This window comes from Astatotilapia calliptera, chromosome 12 (assembly GCF_900246225.1).
Source record: "Astatotilapia calliptera chromosome 12, fAstCal1.2, whole genome shotgun sequence".
In the NCBI taxonomy this organism is placed as follows: Eukaryota; Metazoa; Chordata; class Actinopteri; order Cichliformes; family Cichlidae; genus Astatotilapia; species Astatotilapia calliptera.
Genome location: NC_039313.1, coordinates 27,906,153 through 27,924,211, shown reverse-complemented (window position 1 = coordinate 27,924,211; position 18,059 = coordinate 27,906,153). Strand labels below are relative to the sequence as shown.

General features: G+C 39.9%; 1 protein-coding gene across 1 annotated transcript; it reads right to left on the bottom strand.

Annotated features, from left to right (window-relative positions):
• Positions 1 to 6,139: 6,139 nt before the first annotated feature.
• Positions 6,140 to 15,506, bottom strand: erap1b (endoplasmic reticulum aminopeptidase 1b). The gene is made up of 19 exons (XM_026188195.1): positions 15,144 to 15,506; positions 14,322 to 14,832; positions 13,836 to 13,974; positions 13,516 to 13,650; positions 13,230 to 13,350; positions 12,741 to 12,895; positions 12,202 to 12,315; positions 11,859 to 11,990; positions 11,505 to 11,636; positions 11,307 to 11,390; positions 11,015 to 11,172; positions 10,146 to 10,225; positions 9,850 to 10,033; positions 9,432 to 9,588; positions 7,813 to 7,997; positions 7,558 to 7,719; positions 7,314 to 7,454; positions 6,934 to 7,015; positions 6,140 to 6,802 (listed from the first exon to the last, which is right to left on the bottom strand). The coding sequence occupies exons 1-19, from the start codon at positions 15,178 to 15,180 to the stop codon at positions 6,632 to 6,634; spliced, it is 2,880 nt and encodes a 959-aa protein (XP_026043980.1). The 5' UTR covers positions 15,181 to 15,506; the 3' UTR covers positions 6,140 to 6,631.
• Between the last annotated feature and the right edge of the window lie 2,553 nt (positions 15,507 to 18,059).

Genomic DNA, 18,059 nt, shown 5'->3' with positions numbered 1-18,059 from the left:
AAATAAATAGATTTTTTATTTTTTTTTGTCATCAGTGATCTAAAAACAGTGCAGTTAAAATATAAAGATCTTGCTTTCACGAGCTTATGTGGTCACCCTTTCAATGAAAATGTTCCATTTTTAGATCTTTTCGTATCAGTTGGAAAATGTGTACACTTTGAACTTTAAACCCAATGTTTTGTCATAGAAAAAATGAAATCTCCAAGGAGCTTTTATTGCCTGTCTTGATTGTACTAGGATAGATAAGATAGGATAGGTAGGTTCTGGAAGAAGATTTCTTACAAAGCAGCACTTTGTACTACAGTAGCCTCATATAATTTGCAGTCATTTAGTTTAACTATTGCTGTCAGTGATATTTCGCAAAGACGGGATGACTGCACTTGTTCCATGATGCCCATAAAGCAATCAGGTGACGACTTGAAATATTAAATTGATTACAAATAGGTATCAATTTCATAGCCTGATAGCAAATCAAATCTTAGCTTATTTTAGGCTGTTGACATATTAGTGAGCGTGGATTTCAAAACTGTGAATCAGAGAGGTGAGATGGATGAGTGATTCCACAAGTTACCAAATTCTGACTTGTGGAGTCATGTTAAATGAAGTAAATAAACCATGACTTACTCAGAAAACATGGTTTTTATACAACACGATTATAAGAATGAAGTGTCTGACAAATAAACCTTGAATTCAATTTGTGACAGTTCCTTTCTCGTGAGTAAATCATAATATTAGACCTGTTTATCAAATAATTAAGCATTCACTATCAGATGGAATGGAAAGACAAATATATTATCAAAGGCTTAAAAACACAAGATACTAATACAGCTGCTGCACCAAGCCACAAATCAAATCAAGGTGTCCACAATAAGAAAGGTCTGTTTAACTGATTCGCAGCCTTGAATTGAGAAAAGTAGGTCACTGTGTTAAACATGCCTTTTAAGGCTGGCTCAGTTGCCAAAGTTAGGGTTTTCCCAAAATTATATTTTTATTTTCTTAAATGTAAAATGCTGGGAGGGCAACAGATTACAAGATTTTCAACATAATGAAACTGTGATAGTAAAGCCACAAAAACTCTGCCCGTACTAAGGTGATTTAGCATTAAAAGTTTTTTTTTAAAAATAAATTATTAAACAAAAGCGAACAAGAGAACCTAAAACAATCACATGAGAAGTAGGCGAGGTGAGCACATGATCGGTAAGCACAGCGGGAAAGTGGCCTAGTCTGCGCTTCTAAAACAAACAGCTTCTAGTATTTTCAGATTTTTGTTATTAGATTCAGTTTTATCAGCTTCCTGTAACTGAGCAGAATAGTCAAAACAAGGAATCAGAAGAAAAAAAATCCAGCTCTGTGCTCTTACCTTCGATCCAGCCACAAGTTCTCTCACGTATGAGACTGGGAGGGAAAACTCACTGGAGCAGAGTGCAGTTTTATTATGAGTGTCCTGATAAGAGGCGGTGTGTACAGTGTGTTCAAGCATGGGGGCGAGTGCAAAGAAGGCACGTTTAATAGCACCTGAAATACACTGAGAATTGTAGTATTCTTAATTGTTACCAGGGTTTTTCCACCTCTGCACATCTTACACACACACACACACACACACACACACACACACACACACGCAACAAAAACTAATATCTGTTAATAAAAGCCAGGGGTCGGCAACCCTGGGCACGCGTGCCACAGTCGTCACGCGAAGGGTTAAGTGATGGCACGACCATAGCTGGACTGGCCATCGGGCATACCTGGCATTTGGTCGGTGGCCGATGATTTTTTTTTTCTTTTTGTAATGGTATATAATGAAAGTGGTGGATTGGCCAGATGCTGGTCGGTGTGTAAAAAACGAACTCAGTTGTTTGGTGGTGGCTATGGCGAAGCTTCCACAGATTCGTTAACATTAATAAGTGGTGGATGCCAGCAGGCGGATGAGAGAAAGGGGAGGCAAGAGGAGAGACCCGAGGCAGCCGCCGGTCCGAGTGTCAGGTGAACTGAACTTCAGGTAAGAAGTTATGACCTGCAGTCTACCTGGGTCAGATATAAACCAACTTTAGGTGCAGTTTATTTTCGTTGTGCTGACTTTTTACAGTCAGTTACAATAACTGTACTGTGTGCTAGCTAGCATGACAGAGAGTCTATACAGCTGGGTGGGTGCTATGAAGTTACTGATAGTGAACTTTATTTTATTCATAAGGTTACTTAGTAGAGTTGCCAACCGTCCTGTAAAAAGACGGAATCGTCCCGGACTTCAGCTACAATGAAAAAGACATAAAGCTGGAGCTGCACAGCTGCCTCTTCTCTCATTCTCTCCCCTCTCTCTCCTGTTGCTACTTCAATCATGAAACTGATCAATGATCAGCTGATTGGCTTTTCTCTCTTGTTTGTTTATCGCCCACTTTGGCCAGAAAGAGGAAACCGCCGGATGTCGTGCTAAACAACAGCAGCATGTTTAAGCTTGATCAGCTGTTGTTAAAATTTATTTAATATTTCTTTCTAGTAGCTGATGTTTGCTGGAGCCACAGCTGTAAAACCTGCTGGTCATGATGTCGGTTTGGTTATCTGGTGAGAGGGAAACATGCAGATGAAACCAGGAGATGTCCTTACTGAATCATCAGAGCTGAACAGGTTTTAGGTGACATGAATGAGTTGAAGGGCTGGGTTGAATATTAACAAACATGCCATATTGGCCCAGTTTATTTCTCTTATCATTGTTGTGAGGAGACCATAAATAGGATTTGTATTTTCTGTTGTACAGTTCATTTGCTGTTGTGGAGTTCTTGTTATGGATAAAAAGTGTCTGTTTTTTGTTTCAAAACAGCTGATAACTATTCGCTGATAGCTGCCAACATCTGCGAACAAATATAATTCTATAAAGTGGTTCTATATATTGTGTAACTGTTCATATAGAGCAGGGGTAGGCAACCTTTCTGATGACGAGTGCCATTTAAAATTTCCTCAGAGGTCAGTGTGCCATATGATTGCATTAGCAATAAATCTAATAACGCTCTATATGAACAGTTACACAATATATAGAACCACTGATAAGAGAAATAAACTGGGCTAATATGGCATGTTTGTTAATATTCAACCCAACCCTTCAACTCATTCATGTCACCTAAAAGGTAAACCTGTTTCTCCATCACCTGTTCAGCTCTGATGATTCAGTAAGGACATCTCCTGGTTTCATCTGCATGTTTCCCTCTCACCACATATCCAGACCGACATCATGACCAGCAGGTTTTACAGCTGTGGCTCCAGTAAACATCAGCTACTAGAAAGAAATATTAAATAAACTCTAACAACAGCTGATCAAGCTTAAACATTCTGCTGTAGTTTAGCGCGACATCCGGCGGTTTCCTCTTTCTGGCACAAAGTGGGCGATAAACAAACAAGAGAGAAAAGCCGATCAGCTGATCATTGATCAGTTTCATGATTGAAGTAGAAACAGGAGAGAGAGAGGGGAGAGAATGAGAGAAGAAGAGGCAGCTGTGCAGCTCCAGCTTTATGTCTTTTTCATTGTAGCTGAAGTCCGGGACGATTCCGTCTTTTTACGGGATGGTTGGCAACTCTATTATAATATTATTTGTTTAACTGTCATGTTTGTTGTTGTTGTTATTTAATTAAGCAAATTCCACTGTTTTTTTTTTCAGTGGCGGGGGGGGGGGGGGGGGGGGGGGGGGGGCACCATAAAGCATTTGTGCTTAGGGCACCCAAATGGCTAGCAACGGCCCTGCTTGTGAATAAAATAAAGTTCACTATCAGTAACATCATAGCACCCACCCAGCTGTATAGACTCTCCGTCATGCTAGCAGTACAGTTATTGTAACTGCACAACGAAAATAAACTGCACCTAAAGTTGGTTTATATCTGACCCAGGTAGACTGCAGGTCATAACTTCTTACCTGAAGTTCAGTTCACCTGACACTCGGACCGGCGGCTGCCTCGGGTCTCTCCTCTTGCCTCCCCTTTCTCTCATCCACCTGCTGGCATCCACCACTTATTAATGTTAATGAATCTGTGGAAGCTTCGCCATAGCCACCACCAAACAACTGAGTTCGTTTTTTACACACCGACCAGCATCTGGCCAATCCACCACTTTCATTATATACCGTTACAAAAAAAAAAAAAATCATCGGCCACCGACCAAATGCCAGGTATGCCCGATGGCCAGTCCAGCTATGGTCGTGCCATCACTTAACCCTTCGCGTGCCAACTGTGGCACGCGTGCCCAGGGTTGCCGACTCCTAATATAGAGCGTTATTAGATTTATTGCTAATGCAATCATATGGCACACTGACTTCTGAGGAAATTTTAAATGGCACTCGTCATCAGAAAGGTTGCCTACCCGTTATAAGCAGACTTCTATGAATTTCTGTTTTGTCAGTTGATCAGTGTCTTTTATTAGTATGTTCTAAAGGTCCCTCCAAAGAATTTATGGCAGCATTAGAAGTTTAAAAGAGAAAGAGACACGTTTATCTACAAGTTCTTAGCTGAAATTTACTGCCTAAGAAAAAATGAAAGTAAGGAAAGTAGTGGAATAAAACATTTTTATAATAGTATCGTGTTTCCTGTCACCTCTGGGCAAGAGAAGTTAAATCTGATGATTCATTAGTCGTCATTTTAAGGTATATTAAAATATGTAACAATTTGTAATTAATCTGGACACACTTAGCTTAATAACATCAGATTTTTCCTTCACTATGCATTCAGGTGTTGTGTCATGACGAGTCTTGTTAAAAGGTTTATTCCAATTATTTTACACTTCTATAAAGACTCACTGTTGTGTGAGTCTTTCAGAACAGCAATATTAGCTGTTATTATAGGCAGGATTAATACACCGCTGATCCTAATTTATAAAATCTTTTTGTTGTGTGTCTGAGAAGAAAGCCCAAAATTCAACAGGAAACACTCCCAAACTGGAAGAACACCTGCTGATCAGAGGGATGAGGAGATACAAAGGTTATATCCATAAAACTCACAGGGACCGAACATATAACCCTTATCAAACTACTAATATAATTAGAACACTATGCTGTTAGAAAAAATGCATTATAGTTCAAAAGAAAAACTTTATTTGTCCAACGTTTAATCAAACCAACACACATCTTTACATTTTCAACAACGGTTTTAGTAACAGGAGCATAAAAATGGAAATATGCTACTCTGTTCAATAAACCAAAAAGAAAACAAAACACACACACACACATAAAACATTTTTTCTTACAGTGCTTTTTGTCTTGCCGAGCTTACTCATTTAAATAAACTGTACCAAAACACACACCAGCGCCGCTGGAATCCATGTTTAGCTCCTCAGTATTAAAATTTACCCAAACTGTGGAAAAATATAAACGTACAGAAGTGTAATCTAATCTTTTAACGACAACCAATAAACTGTAAAAATATATTAAGCGCAGCGCACTACATTGTCTGTTTCATTGGTTTTGCAGCATTCACTCGCAGACATGCCCACATTTTTATTTTTTTTTTCATCAAAAAAACTTAAGTCAGACATTCAGTGCATTTCTTTTGCACTATTTATATCACATCGTATAATCTTTATGCTGCTTCGCACTGAAGCAGAATTCAACATTTACTGTTAAAAAGCAACAACTGTGACTTCATCCAGCCAAAACAGAATTTAAACTTCACAGTTAAACATACACACTTGCACAAAGACATACTCAGCACACACAAACATCTCTGTGGAAAAAAACAAGCTCTTTTCTTCAGAAAAAAGGAGACTATTACAAACAACAAATAGGTTCATTTAATAATTATGTTATATGCTAAGGCTGCTTTTCCCCTTACTGAGGACTGTTATGTTAGTGTGCTCACATGTTGTTTTGCACCATGCCTGTGCACGGTTTGACCGGTTTGATCATTGTGTAACATTCCCTGGCACACTTACACTGTTGAATGAATGGTTACACATACTGTCTGTGCTCACTTTAAGAGTTAGGCCACAGATCTCACATGTGATTTAGTTGGACTCCTGTATGATTGGTTTCCATGCAAAAAAAAAGTCTCCCATTAGCCCATATAAACTGTAAAATCAACTTCATTGTGAAACTTTTTGGAAAGCAGGTGTGCTGGAAACTGAGAGGAAAACACAAACACACATCAGCAGATTGAGGGAGAAGGAGGGAGGGAGGGAGAGAGAGAGGGAGAGATGCTGAAGCAAACTGAAGCAAACCTGGTCACAGAGGGTTAAATGCAGCTGGACTGGAGAGCGAGCTGACTTTTAGGACGTTCTTAGAATGGTTCATTAGTTTTGTTTGGATCTGAAATGCACCTGTTTAACATTTTTTTAGGCTGTAGTTTAAACAAGTGTAATTAAAAAACTCACTAGTGTGGTCAGTCAGTTTCAGGGTATTAAATAATACTTATAATGACCCACAATCTTTCCCAAAGCAAGCTCATTTTTTTGTAAACTTGTGGGACTGGGTAGAGATTTAAAGTGATTTTGACACAAAAAAAAATCCAATTTAAGTCAGGACTTACTGCTATTATAGACAAACTTGAGCTGAAAAACAACCGTCATTGTGATCAACTTCATCTATTTTGTGGTTTGAGTTTACACAGATTTGTTTCTGTTTGTAATTATTCACTATTCATTATTTTAACCTTCCTGAAGCTATAAATCCTCATGAGACACTCGTCGGTTGCGCTTGTCCAGCCAAGCCTGCAGAAGAGGAAGATTTTTGTCCATCCAGCGGATGTTATCCTCAATGGTCTCGTAGGCCTGCTGGATGCACCTCATCTCTGAGCCCGTCTCCTCTGTCAGGGAGCCGAAGAAGCTTCGTACCTGAGTCGGTGTAAAGGAGGAAGACTTTGATCGACATTCTAGATGCAGCGTCCTTAATATTTAGATCCAGGCAATATTCTTGTTATCCGAAATACGGACATGCCTTCTGATCGAAATGCAGCCATACTTACCTCATCTAGCATCTCTCTAGTAGAGTACTGGTTAGTTACCCCAGTTACCAAGTATGATATAGTGCTGGAGCCGAGGTCAAACCTGTGACATCAAAGCAAACAAACACCAAAGTTCAAATTTTTTTAACCAGTGATAGAATTCCCTATTTTGTTAGGGAATAACTTCATATCAATATATAAATAAAAAACAAACAACATTTTCTGTATACAAATAAAGTTTATACTATAGGCTATTCTACCAATTTTAATACTCTTGGCAAAGGCGGTGCTCTCTCCTGGCTAAACAAAAGTATCAATATGTGCAAAACTGACAAGACTGAGGATTTAAGGCTGATGGTGTATTGTGGATGATAAAACATGTGTGTGATGGGCTGACTGACTTCTTGATCATAGTGTGCCAGTTGGCTCTGAGGAAGTCCCAGGCCAGCTGGTAGCCATGGGGGTTCTTGCTGACAGAGACGACTACGTCTGGGAGGTCCTGAGTCTTCATTATCTCACCGATGAGGCTCTGCTCCATCATCCTGCAGACACAAAGGGAACAGTAAAGGGAGAGCAGGGGTAATTATATCCCCTTAGCTTTAGCTAAGAAATACTGATGTGTCCCAGTTCCCATAATCTACACACCACTTGAGCTTGTCCTGCAGTGGGCTAACAGCCATGGCAGTCTTCATGCGGCTCTTGACCGACATTTGCAGCGAATGGCGGTACTTCTCAAAGAGGAAATCCCAGCCCTCTGGTGTTCGAGCTCCAATCACAAACACAGCCATGGTGATATCAACAGGAAGGCTAAAAAAACAAAAACAAGGAAGCTTTCAGTTCAGATGTATATACATAGTAAAATCAGATTTTCTTGTGCTATTGTTGACTATGACTCCAAACCTCATGGTGCCATCAGAGTCCTTCCACTGGTTAAAGAGCTGGGTGGCTTTGGTCACACAGGGAGCATAGTTCCTGACACAGGAAAACAGCAGCAGGTAACTTCTCAACACTCGCTGAGACACGGAGCCGGAGTCATTCCATTCCTGCTGGTCAATCAAATCCTGGAACAAATCTACAATATAGCTCTAAAAAACAAAAAGAGACATTAAATCCTCCTTAGAGAGTATACAGTTACAATCCACATACTGTATGTTTGTTTTCCTGCAAAGAGGAACGTCAGGCACCCCTCGAACGATGTTTGAACCAAAAAAAAAAAAAAAAAATTTAACCAGTTTTTCTAAATTGGAGTTTTATTGCATAATCACAATGGACATGGTTGAAAATAACAGGAAAATGCATTTAAGGTACCATAGATTCACTGCTTTTAGTGTATGCAGTAAGACTAGCGAATGACTTCAGGGGTATACTAGCAAAGTGATACCTTTGTATCAGGGTTTTCCTGGTCCTTACCTTACCTTCAATTTTTTAACAGAATATTAATTATTTTAGTCATTTCTGAAATAGAAAATTATCACTACAAATTCATCTTAATAATGTGGAGACATAAATAAAAAGAATTAAGAAGCGAAATAGCTCTTAACAGATATTAAATATGATATTTTGTCACTAATAAATCAAAAGCATGACTTTGTTTTTGCTCACTTTTTCACATTTCTGTATTTATGAGTATAGATTAGACAAGACTAGACAGAAATCAGCTGCTTTCTTTAAGGTTTAGCACAGCACACCATCTGCCTCCATCTCGTGCGTTCCCTAGCATCCTCCTCTGTCACACCAACCCTCTGCATGTCCTGCTTAACTATATCCATGAATCTTCTCTGTGGTCTTCCTCTTTCTTTCTGCAGGGCAGCTTCAGCATCTTCTCTCCAACATATCCACTATACCGTCTCTGCTCGTGTCCAAACCACCTCAGCCTTACCTTTCTATCCTTGTGTCCAAACTGCTTGAGTTAAGAAGTGAAATTTCTAAAACGGTCCATTCTTCATCTCCGCCTCCTGTCTCTTTAATAAGTATCACTGTCTCCCAACATCACTACCATCTTGTAAACCTTCTCTTTTCACATCCATTGTAAAATTCTAACAAACTGAAATTATATATAGTGTGAACCCTGCTTCTTAGACATTTCACATTATAAACTAAATTATATACAAAATGAATCTTTCATTACACTGATTTTGGGACAGTACTTTTGTTTCGTGACTCAGGTACTCAAGATAAGTTATCTTGAGTACCTGAGTCCATGACAAATTTCCCAGACTGGACAATAAATTTTATCATAATATTTCATATCATATTGCACTCTGGGGCACTCGGCTTATAAAACATGTGCAAAGTCAAAGCCTTTTTATTCTTTTTCAGTCCAGTGGTTGATATGCGTGGAACACCTGAAGTCAATAATTCAGATGGGTGAATGTATAGTTTTACCTTAAACTACTGTAAAGGCAAAGGTTATTCTTTTTTTCCCTAATTGGGCCTGTGCTTTGTTGAGCTTGGTCGCACTATGTCACTGAGTCACATATGTTGGTATAATGTGCCAAGTAATGTGCCAGCAAACTAACCTTCATCTGGTTCTCCAGCACCTTCATGTCTCTCTTTTCCATCAGTTTGTAAAGCGGCACAAGCTCTCCAAAGCCCTGAGTCACAGCCATGATCTTGGTCTCTCTGGACAGGTAAAGCGACAGCTCCAAAGCCGTGTCGAGCCTCACCTTCTCTATACTGCAAGACAGATGTCAGGTAAACATCCTGCTCCCCTTTTCTCCTTTCTAGCATACTGTGTGCTTGGATCTAAACATAATTTTAGCTGATATATTTCAAAATTCTTGGCTTTAGAACAAAGAGTAGGGAAAAAGCAATGTATGTGGAATGTATAATACTTTGTTTTCCTGCAAAGCTCAATATATCAGACTGCTTCACTTAAACTAGATACCAAAGGATAGACAGCTAATTTTGGTGTTAATATGCAATGTTTAAACAGACCTGACAAGCTGGAAGACATTGTGGATGAGGTTGGCACGGTCATTACCGCTCAGGGCTGTGTGACTGTGTTGCAACAGCTTGATAATAGAGTTCCACCCCTCGCCTGCATAATGAACCATGTAGTAACCACTCATGTCCACGTTGAACTTCACCCAGTCTACCTCTTCTGGCAGGAACAGGAAATCTGAACAAGACAGAAGAGTAAAGAGAAGCTTTCAAGTGATGAAGACTTGTGAAATTTAAATGAATATTGCCGTTTAAAAGAAAACCAAGGCTCAATGTCATCAAGTACTCACCAGTCTTTGTCTTAAGCAGAAAGCGGTGGACGGTGTTGGAGGCACTGGTCTTGTACGTCAGCGGGATCTGCCACAGGAATCTAGACACACAAAATAATGATTAATTAAAAGGTAATGTCTTTGTTTAATCATGATTAAATCAAGATAAGCAACTGTCAAACTGTTTATTATGACAATAAAAATACTGGAGACCGCCAGGGTGATCCCTCTGCCTCATAGCAGACACCCCTATGGTATCAATTTCAAAATCCTACATTGCCAAGTTATTGCACTCACAAGAGTTTCAGAAAACCTGACCTCTGACCTTTCATTTTTAGGTCAAGTTCAAGTCTTGACCGTGAGTTCAAGGTCAGAGGTCACTGACCTTGAAATCAAGGTCACTGAGAATAGAACTCATCCGAGATTTTTAGTAGATGCAACTATGGTATCAATTTTAAAATCCTACACTACTGTATTCTTCAGTTATCACATTCACAATACTTTGGGAAAATTGGATCTCTGACCTTTGACCTTTAAGTTGAGGTCACTGAGATATTAAGTTGTCCAATATTCTTAGTAGATACACTTATGTTATCAATTGAAAGCTCCAACGTCTCCTCATTCTCGATTTATCACATTCACAAACTTAGTTGTCCACACCGCCCCATCAACCTTTTACAGCTGAGGGGTAAAAACATAAGACTATTATTGGCTGGAGAAATGAAAGTGATGATTTTTCACTGTAAGCTTCAAAGACAGCTACACAGTTACAGGAACTGTTCAGTAAACTACAGTTTAAATATTGCACCCTGCTTCCCGCACGCTCCAGGCTGAAGACAGCTTAATGCTGTAAACTTGCATTGTAACAGAAAACGCTCCTGACAGCATACCCTTCACTCGGGGAGGGGTCGTCTGTCTTCAAGTAACGCTCCTGACTGAGCCTGACTTCCCGACCTCTGACCTCCACCGTGACCAGTGGGAAGCCTTCCTGCAGAGTCCAGGTGTCCATGATGGCCCTGACGTCTAGCTCATCACCAGAGTACCACTTCTGTATATACAGACAAACATAATGTTGTATAAATACAACAACGTCACAGGAGTTTATTGTAATTGCTAAAATATGCTCACAATCAGAGAGCTTTGTTGAACAAGTTTGCTACCAAGCATCAAACGACAACTTACCGAGGCTCCGGACTGAGTTTTGCGTTTAGAGCAGAATTCTGTGTGTTTCAGGCGACCTTCATCCAGATCATGTGAGCTGCAGATCTGAAGCACATTTAACAGAGATGAGCCACATTCAGCATTCACAGTTACATAAGAAGAAAAATGACTGATGAAAAATCAGTCCTCTAAAAGAGAGACCGCTCACACATCACTCACATTGGTCAGGCTCTCCCACAGGTGGCTGTTCACAGTGTTTTGGTAGCTGTAGCGCTTCAGGTATCGGACGATGCCAATCTCAAAAGCCTCAGGAGTAAGGAAGTCCCGCAACATATTCAGAATGCATGCACCCTGAAAACAAAATACATACATGCTTCTAAAAAAAGGAACAATATGAAACGTAGATAAGTCCTTCAGTGTTTTGATTCAACTGCACAGTGTGGATTCAGCTTTGGGAATTTATGTCAAATATTAACAGATTTTACATGATGATGAAATACTGAGACGATTGTTAGTTTCAATATCCTACACAAGTACAGAAACATGAAACAGAATGTAACAGCCGAGGTTAACCTTGTCATATGACACATCGTCGAACATCTCCTGGATCTGTGTGGGATTTTCCACAGGGGTGGAGACTGGGTGGGAAGAGCTGAGGGAGTCTACTTCCATAGCCTCAAAACATTTTGCAAGGAAGAAATCATCCTGGAAGAATGAGAGGATGGAATCATGTTTATGCACATCTTTGTAGCCTTATCCAGCAAAACATAGGAGTTGTTCAGCTAATGTACACTACTAAAACTATGAGACTGTGACTTTAATGTCCTTCTGGTTTTTAGTAAATCATTTTAACTGATCTGTATGTTCCAATAGGACCTGGGATCAGTCAGTTTTAAATAAAGTTTCAAAGTCTCACCACATGAAGTTCTGGGTACGTGATGTCGAGAGAAACAAACTCCATGAACTTGGCGAAACCTTCATTGAGCCACAAGTCATTCCACCACTCCATCGTCACCAGGTTTCCAAACCACTGGACAGGTAGGAAAACATGCAAGAACAGCATTAAACATGCTCTTTCACCTTTAGTGTTGTTATACTGTACTAACGACTGAAAAGTCAAACAAACCTGTATCTACTGCACATGCTACGCTCAATCATACTGACAATAAATTTAAGCAAATTACTTGGAAAACTTGGTACAGACTGATGAACTTTGACACGAATGAGTTTATTTTTATTTATTTTTTAGATTTTAAGCCTTTATTGTGACAGAACATTGAAGAGAAAAGACAAAGCTGGGAGAAAGACCAGGTGAAGACATGCAGTAAATGGCCTCGGCACTGATTCAAACCCAGACCTCTGGATTAGCCTTATAGCACATGGGTTGTCTGCACAGCCTAGCCATCCCCTAATGCTTTACTTTTAACTTAAAACAAACAGAATCAGTGCAGCTACCTGGTGCGCAAGTTCATGGGCGATGACCTTGGTGATGCCCAGCTTGTCTGAAGCTGATGACTTTTCAGGGTCAAAGAGGAGGCCGGTCTCTCTGTAGGTGGTCAGTCCCCAGTTCTCCATCGCACCTGACTGGAAGTCAGGAATAGCTGCCAGGTCTGCAGAGGGAACACAGTCACAAATAATGTGGTACAGTCATGTCACCTCACGGTTCGACTAGGTATGGCTTACGTTCTCCTCTGATACATCTACAGAGCAGTCTACACCTAAATTTACATATTTGTCCTGTCAAAGCGTTGAGATATGAGGTATCATGTGATCCTGAATGTGTGCACAAAGCACAGTTTCCACACAGGCGAGTAAAGGATCAGAAGCAGACAGAGACTTATGACTCATCAAGTCTTTTCTTGCTGTTGTAATATGTTACAAAATAACAACTGCTACACCAGTGTCTGTCTCTTAACATGGAAACACAATGTGATTTCCACTGACCCTGTTTGGGAAGTGGGTAAGGAATGTCAAAATAGTCATCATAGAAGTCCAGCAGCTTGACAGCAGCATCCAGTGCAAAGGCTGTCTGGTCGATCTTCTCAGGGACAGCATAGATTGAAATCTGAAGGGAATCACAGTAAAGAACAAAGAACAAGCAAGTTTTCTCAGTTAGTACAACAGTCATTAGATGACACGTCTGATATGCTTCACACCGTGGAGATGTATACAGTCAAACTGCTGACTAAAAAAAGTCTTTTTAATAAGAAGCATCTGGTGTGCATCTCACCTTGACACCATGCTGGGTCGTCTTGCTCACAGACTTGAAGTCCGACACAATGTAGGCAACCAGGTAAGTGCTCATTTTCACAGTGGTGTCAAAGTGATCCTCAAGCAAACCACCTGGCAACTCCACAGTTTTAACCTGAGAAACACAGGTGTGTTTTAATAATTAAGAAAAGAAAGGAGAGGTCCATAATATTGCAGATGTGCATATATAGTCATATGTATATAAGCATGTTGCTATTTTGTTCTTTTTAATAAATCCATATTTCTGGTAATTACTCATTTATGCTTAAAGTAAACTGGGACTGGTCAGTCTACATTTACCATTGGCATGTTGGATATGGCTATGTGGCGTGGCTCTCGAATAATTCGTATGGTGAAGTTGGCTTTGAAGGCGGGTTCGTCAAAACAGGGGAAGGCTCCACGAGCAAAAGTCGCTTCAAACTGCGTGGACGCCAGGACTCTGAAAATGTAATTAAGCACAAAGTGAAAGTGGATTAAAGCTGGTGTGATTAGGCGCTTTCAGCACTAAATAATCTTTTTTTGGTGAACTTTAAGCTTTTACTTGCACTGATTTTATAGCCAATTCCAAAGTTGCACTACATTTACAATAAACTCTTTGTTCTCTGTTGCAAAAAGGAAGATTTTACTTCAGTATCCGATAACAGCCAATAAAATGGAGGTGAACAAGGATGCCATTAATTTTTTTCTCTGACGTTCTTCAGTTATTTTAGTTATTTGTCAAAAGAGAAATTTAGTATTATTAGTAAAATAAACACAGAGAACATTCAAAATGCCTCGTGGCCTTACCTGACCTCCCCGCTGCTGGTGCGGTAGCTTCCCTTGTAGAAACCATGGAAACTGTCAGACAGGTTGGCAGCAAATGCCAGATGAACTTCATACTTCCTACCTTTGATGAGCACCGAGTCTGACAGCAAGGCTAGCTGATGGAAGCGAGGATACTCCAACACCTTAAGGCGCTTAATGCCTTCAGGTGCCAAGAGGAACACATCGGATATCTGCATTTGCTTGGCATGGAGAATGACAGTGTTGGTGTCTTCATGCACATCAAGCTCAATACGAACAACGCCAGTGAAGTCCAGGGTGGTCAGATTGGGGTGTATGGCCAGGTCATAGTGGAGTGGAGTGACGGTTGTGGGAAGTCTCATGCGGTCCCAGGGGAAGGGCTGACCATTGGTGGCAATAGGGAGGTCTTTGGCCTTGGCTTGATTTGGTAACTGTGCTCCAGATGAGGGAGAAAAGGGAACGAACAGCACCAGCAGGAGAGGAGCCACTAACATGGTGACAACAGAGGCGGGACCTGAAATACAAACACAGAAAACTAAATGCAATATTTCTCCGCTTACTTGTAGTGTCACACAGCAAACACCGAACATCTCAGGATAGCTGGACTGTCAAACAAACTACTGCTTCTCATGGTACTTTATGACACATGACAAAGGACCGGGAAAAGCATTACTTTCGATTTCACACAAATGGATTCGTTGTATAATCATGCATTACAATGCAGTCAAAATGACTCAGATTTTCAGAAGCCATAAAGCATCTTATCTTATATTCTCATTATTTTATAAATTATGTGAGCTATATGTAAAAAAATTGCTAACTTACCGCTTCGTCTCCTGCACGCAGCTTCAGCAGAAATCATTGAAAAATGAAAGTGAAACACAGAAAGGGGGGAATTGCATGCTGGGAGAAAACGAAGGAAAGGTTCACTAAGCTGAGGTGTCAGTTTAGGTCATTTCACTTACAGCTGTGGCTGTAACTCTGAGTCTAAGACCTGATAAAGACGCTTAAAATTCAGGGTATCCTGTCATGTCTGCAGCTCATGCTTATATTCCAGCTGTGAGTTATGAAAACATACCGCCTATTTTTTTCTTTATCAAACACTTCTGGTGCACATTTTTAAACTACTGACTGTGTTACACCACCATCACAATAAAAGGGGACAAAACGCACGAGCAATTTGTATAGGAAATGGACGGAAACAGGAACTTCCGTGTTTACAGCCCCCGCAGTAAATATATTTAACCACTAGAGGGCAACGTTGCTTCGATTAACGGTTATTTCCGTGCGCTTACTGTCTCAACTCTCTTGTATTTTGGTTTTCAGTTGGTCCTCGTCGAACATTTTGCAAGAATCCGAGATTAAATAACGTGTTAAAGTTTATTTATTTTGAGGAACACTGATCCATCCTCAGTGAGGATCAGTTCCAGACAGAAAATAGTAGTGTACGCTATGGTCACCTACAGGTCTACAGTTATGGACCACATGTACCCTTTGGGTGTCAGTGTATGTCACTGAGTGATAAATCTTTCATTATTGTTAGCATTTTTCTGGTTGAACATGACAAGTAAAGTAAATGAGTCATGAATACTAAAATTAATTGAGCTCAAGCTCATGGAGTGGCTGTAACTAAGGAGGTAGAGCAGGTCATCTACTGATCAGACAGTTTGTTCCCTGGCTGCTCCAGGCTGTATGTTAAATATCCTTTGGCAAGATACTAACCCCAAGTTGCTCTCTGATGCATTCATCTGAGTATAAATGTGTGTGACTGATAGATTTGCAAGTGTTGTGGAAAATTTAACAATAACCTGCAATGGGGAAACCTTTTGAATACAAGCGCGCTGATTCACACAGGTGTGCACACAGATGTTCACTGTCCATAGACATAAACTACACCTTTCTTGGCTGCTACCTCAAAGCACATTGTGCGCTGTCGGTCCTGGGTGCTGCACCACAACATTCAATATTTAGTATTTACTGCTGTTTACACTTAGCTAGATTAATGCGGTGGTGTTGTGTTTATTATGTTGCTCTGTTTATTTGCTTGTTTTCTCTTCTTTTCCTCTCAACAGGTGATCCAGGAGGTTTTTTTTTTTCTTTTTTTCTCTCTCTTTCTCTTTTTAAGCACCCTTTCTCACTGTCCCTCTTCCCTTCTGTTTTTCTTTTCCTTCATCTTTCTTTCTCCCTTTCCTATCCCCTAGTCATGTCTGTCCCATCTGTAACAACTGAAAATAAAATAAAATAAATAATAACAACAAAGGTCGATCAAATGGACCAATACGGCAAGGCCGCGATGATCCACTTGGTAAAGTAAATTCATTGGGTATTCTTGTTGGTCTTCAGACAACAATTCTGACAGCTAAAGAACCAAATGGGACAGGCAAAAAAAACAACCCCAAAAAACAATAACCTGCAACACACCCAGTGAGCTTGATTTGAAGTGGGTTTAATAAACACATTGCAATGTGGAGAGAGCATCCCAGTGAAACACTAGGACTATCTCTGAATTGTGGCCACTGCCTTTACATCTTATATACAGAGACAGAACAGAACATTCCACAAACTCTTACATGTTGGCCTCTCTCACGGGGGGGGGGCTATACCTTCTCCCTCACAGAGAGAATTATGACCTTGTTTTCTGCTTAGCCGTCACCTAAGGATTTACATCCCTGATAAGCAGAAGTAGTCTCACTATCTATATAATGTCTCCCATTACAATGGCCTCACTGTGTTAACATTCCACATGCATGCAAACTAGTGACAGGAGTGCTCTTACTATAGTAAAGTGAGAAAGTGATATTACTATAACTAATGTGATATGATTAAATATGTGATTAATACATGAGAATAGAAATCTACCTCCACATATGCCACTAAACTCTGACTTATGCACATAACAGACAGCTTAATAAAGAACCCACTGCATCTTTAGGCACTTTGTTACTAGCTTCTTGTTACAAAGTTGCACATTTTGGCATTTCATTTGGCATTTCAGCCAGTGATATTTGGGATATTGAAAAATAAAGGTGGTTGTACAAAAAGACTTTCAAGCTTGTCAGCATAAACTCTGTTTTTGCCTTATAAACTGTTTTTCCAGTTATGTTTACCTGTTTCAATAGATCACTGCACTTATTCACATCTTCCCTGCAAAATATAAAGAAATGAGGAATTGTTCAAGACTTTTACAAAGTAGTGTCGAAAACAGCCTGCATGCAAAGCATGTTTAGTTAATGTGTTGTACGACAACATTAAGGGCTGAAGGATTTCTGCATATCTTTGACACACATTTATTTCTTTCCTTACCTCTGAATTCAAACAGTACATTTTAAAATGAAACAAAGCATGCAAAAGGTTCAAGTTTATTCTAGTTCCATGTGACCAATTTTCTTAATCGGTCCACGTTACTGTGTACTTTTTTTTGTTCTCCACATAAAATTCGAATCTTTCAGGTTCTTTTTTTGGCGTGCTATCATGATGCAGTTAAGTAACAGGAAGTCATGCATGAAAGTCATTAGTCCCAACAAAGATTGTGTTTATTTAGTACTGATACCAAATAACTCACCGTAGTCTCACAAGATCCATCCATTCATTATTTATAGACACAGGCAACAGTCTCTCATCTCTTGTGTATTAGGAATATTTGGACATTCCCATTTTGGTACAACTTCGGCATTAAACCCTACGTGGATTTAATGATTTCAGTGGATTTTCCTTTATTGGTGATATTTTTTGTTTGTCTTG

Excerpts from the sequence above, each read along its gene's own strand:
- erap1b (XM_026188195.1), bottom strand. The coding sequence starts at position 15,180 with ATGATTTCTGCTGAAGCTGCGTGCAGGAGACGAAGCG. Across the intron at positions 9,589-9,849 it reads AATGTCTTCCAGCTTGTCAG|TATAGAGAAGGTGAGGCTCG; the intron begins GTCTGTTTAAAC and ends TCTGTCTTGCAG. Across the intron at positions 7,455-7,557 it reads CTGCAGGACAAGCTCAAGTG|GATGATGGAGCAGAGCCTCA; the intron begins GTGTGTAGATTA and ends TTGTGTCTGCAG.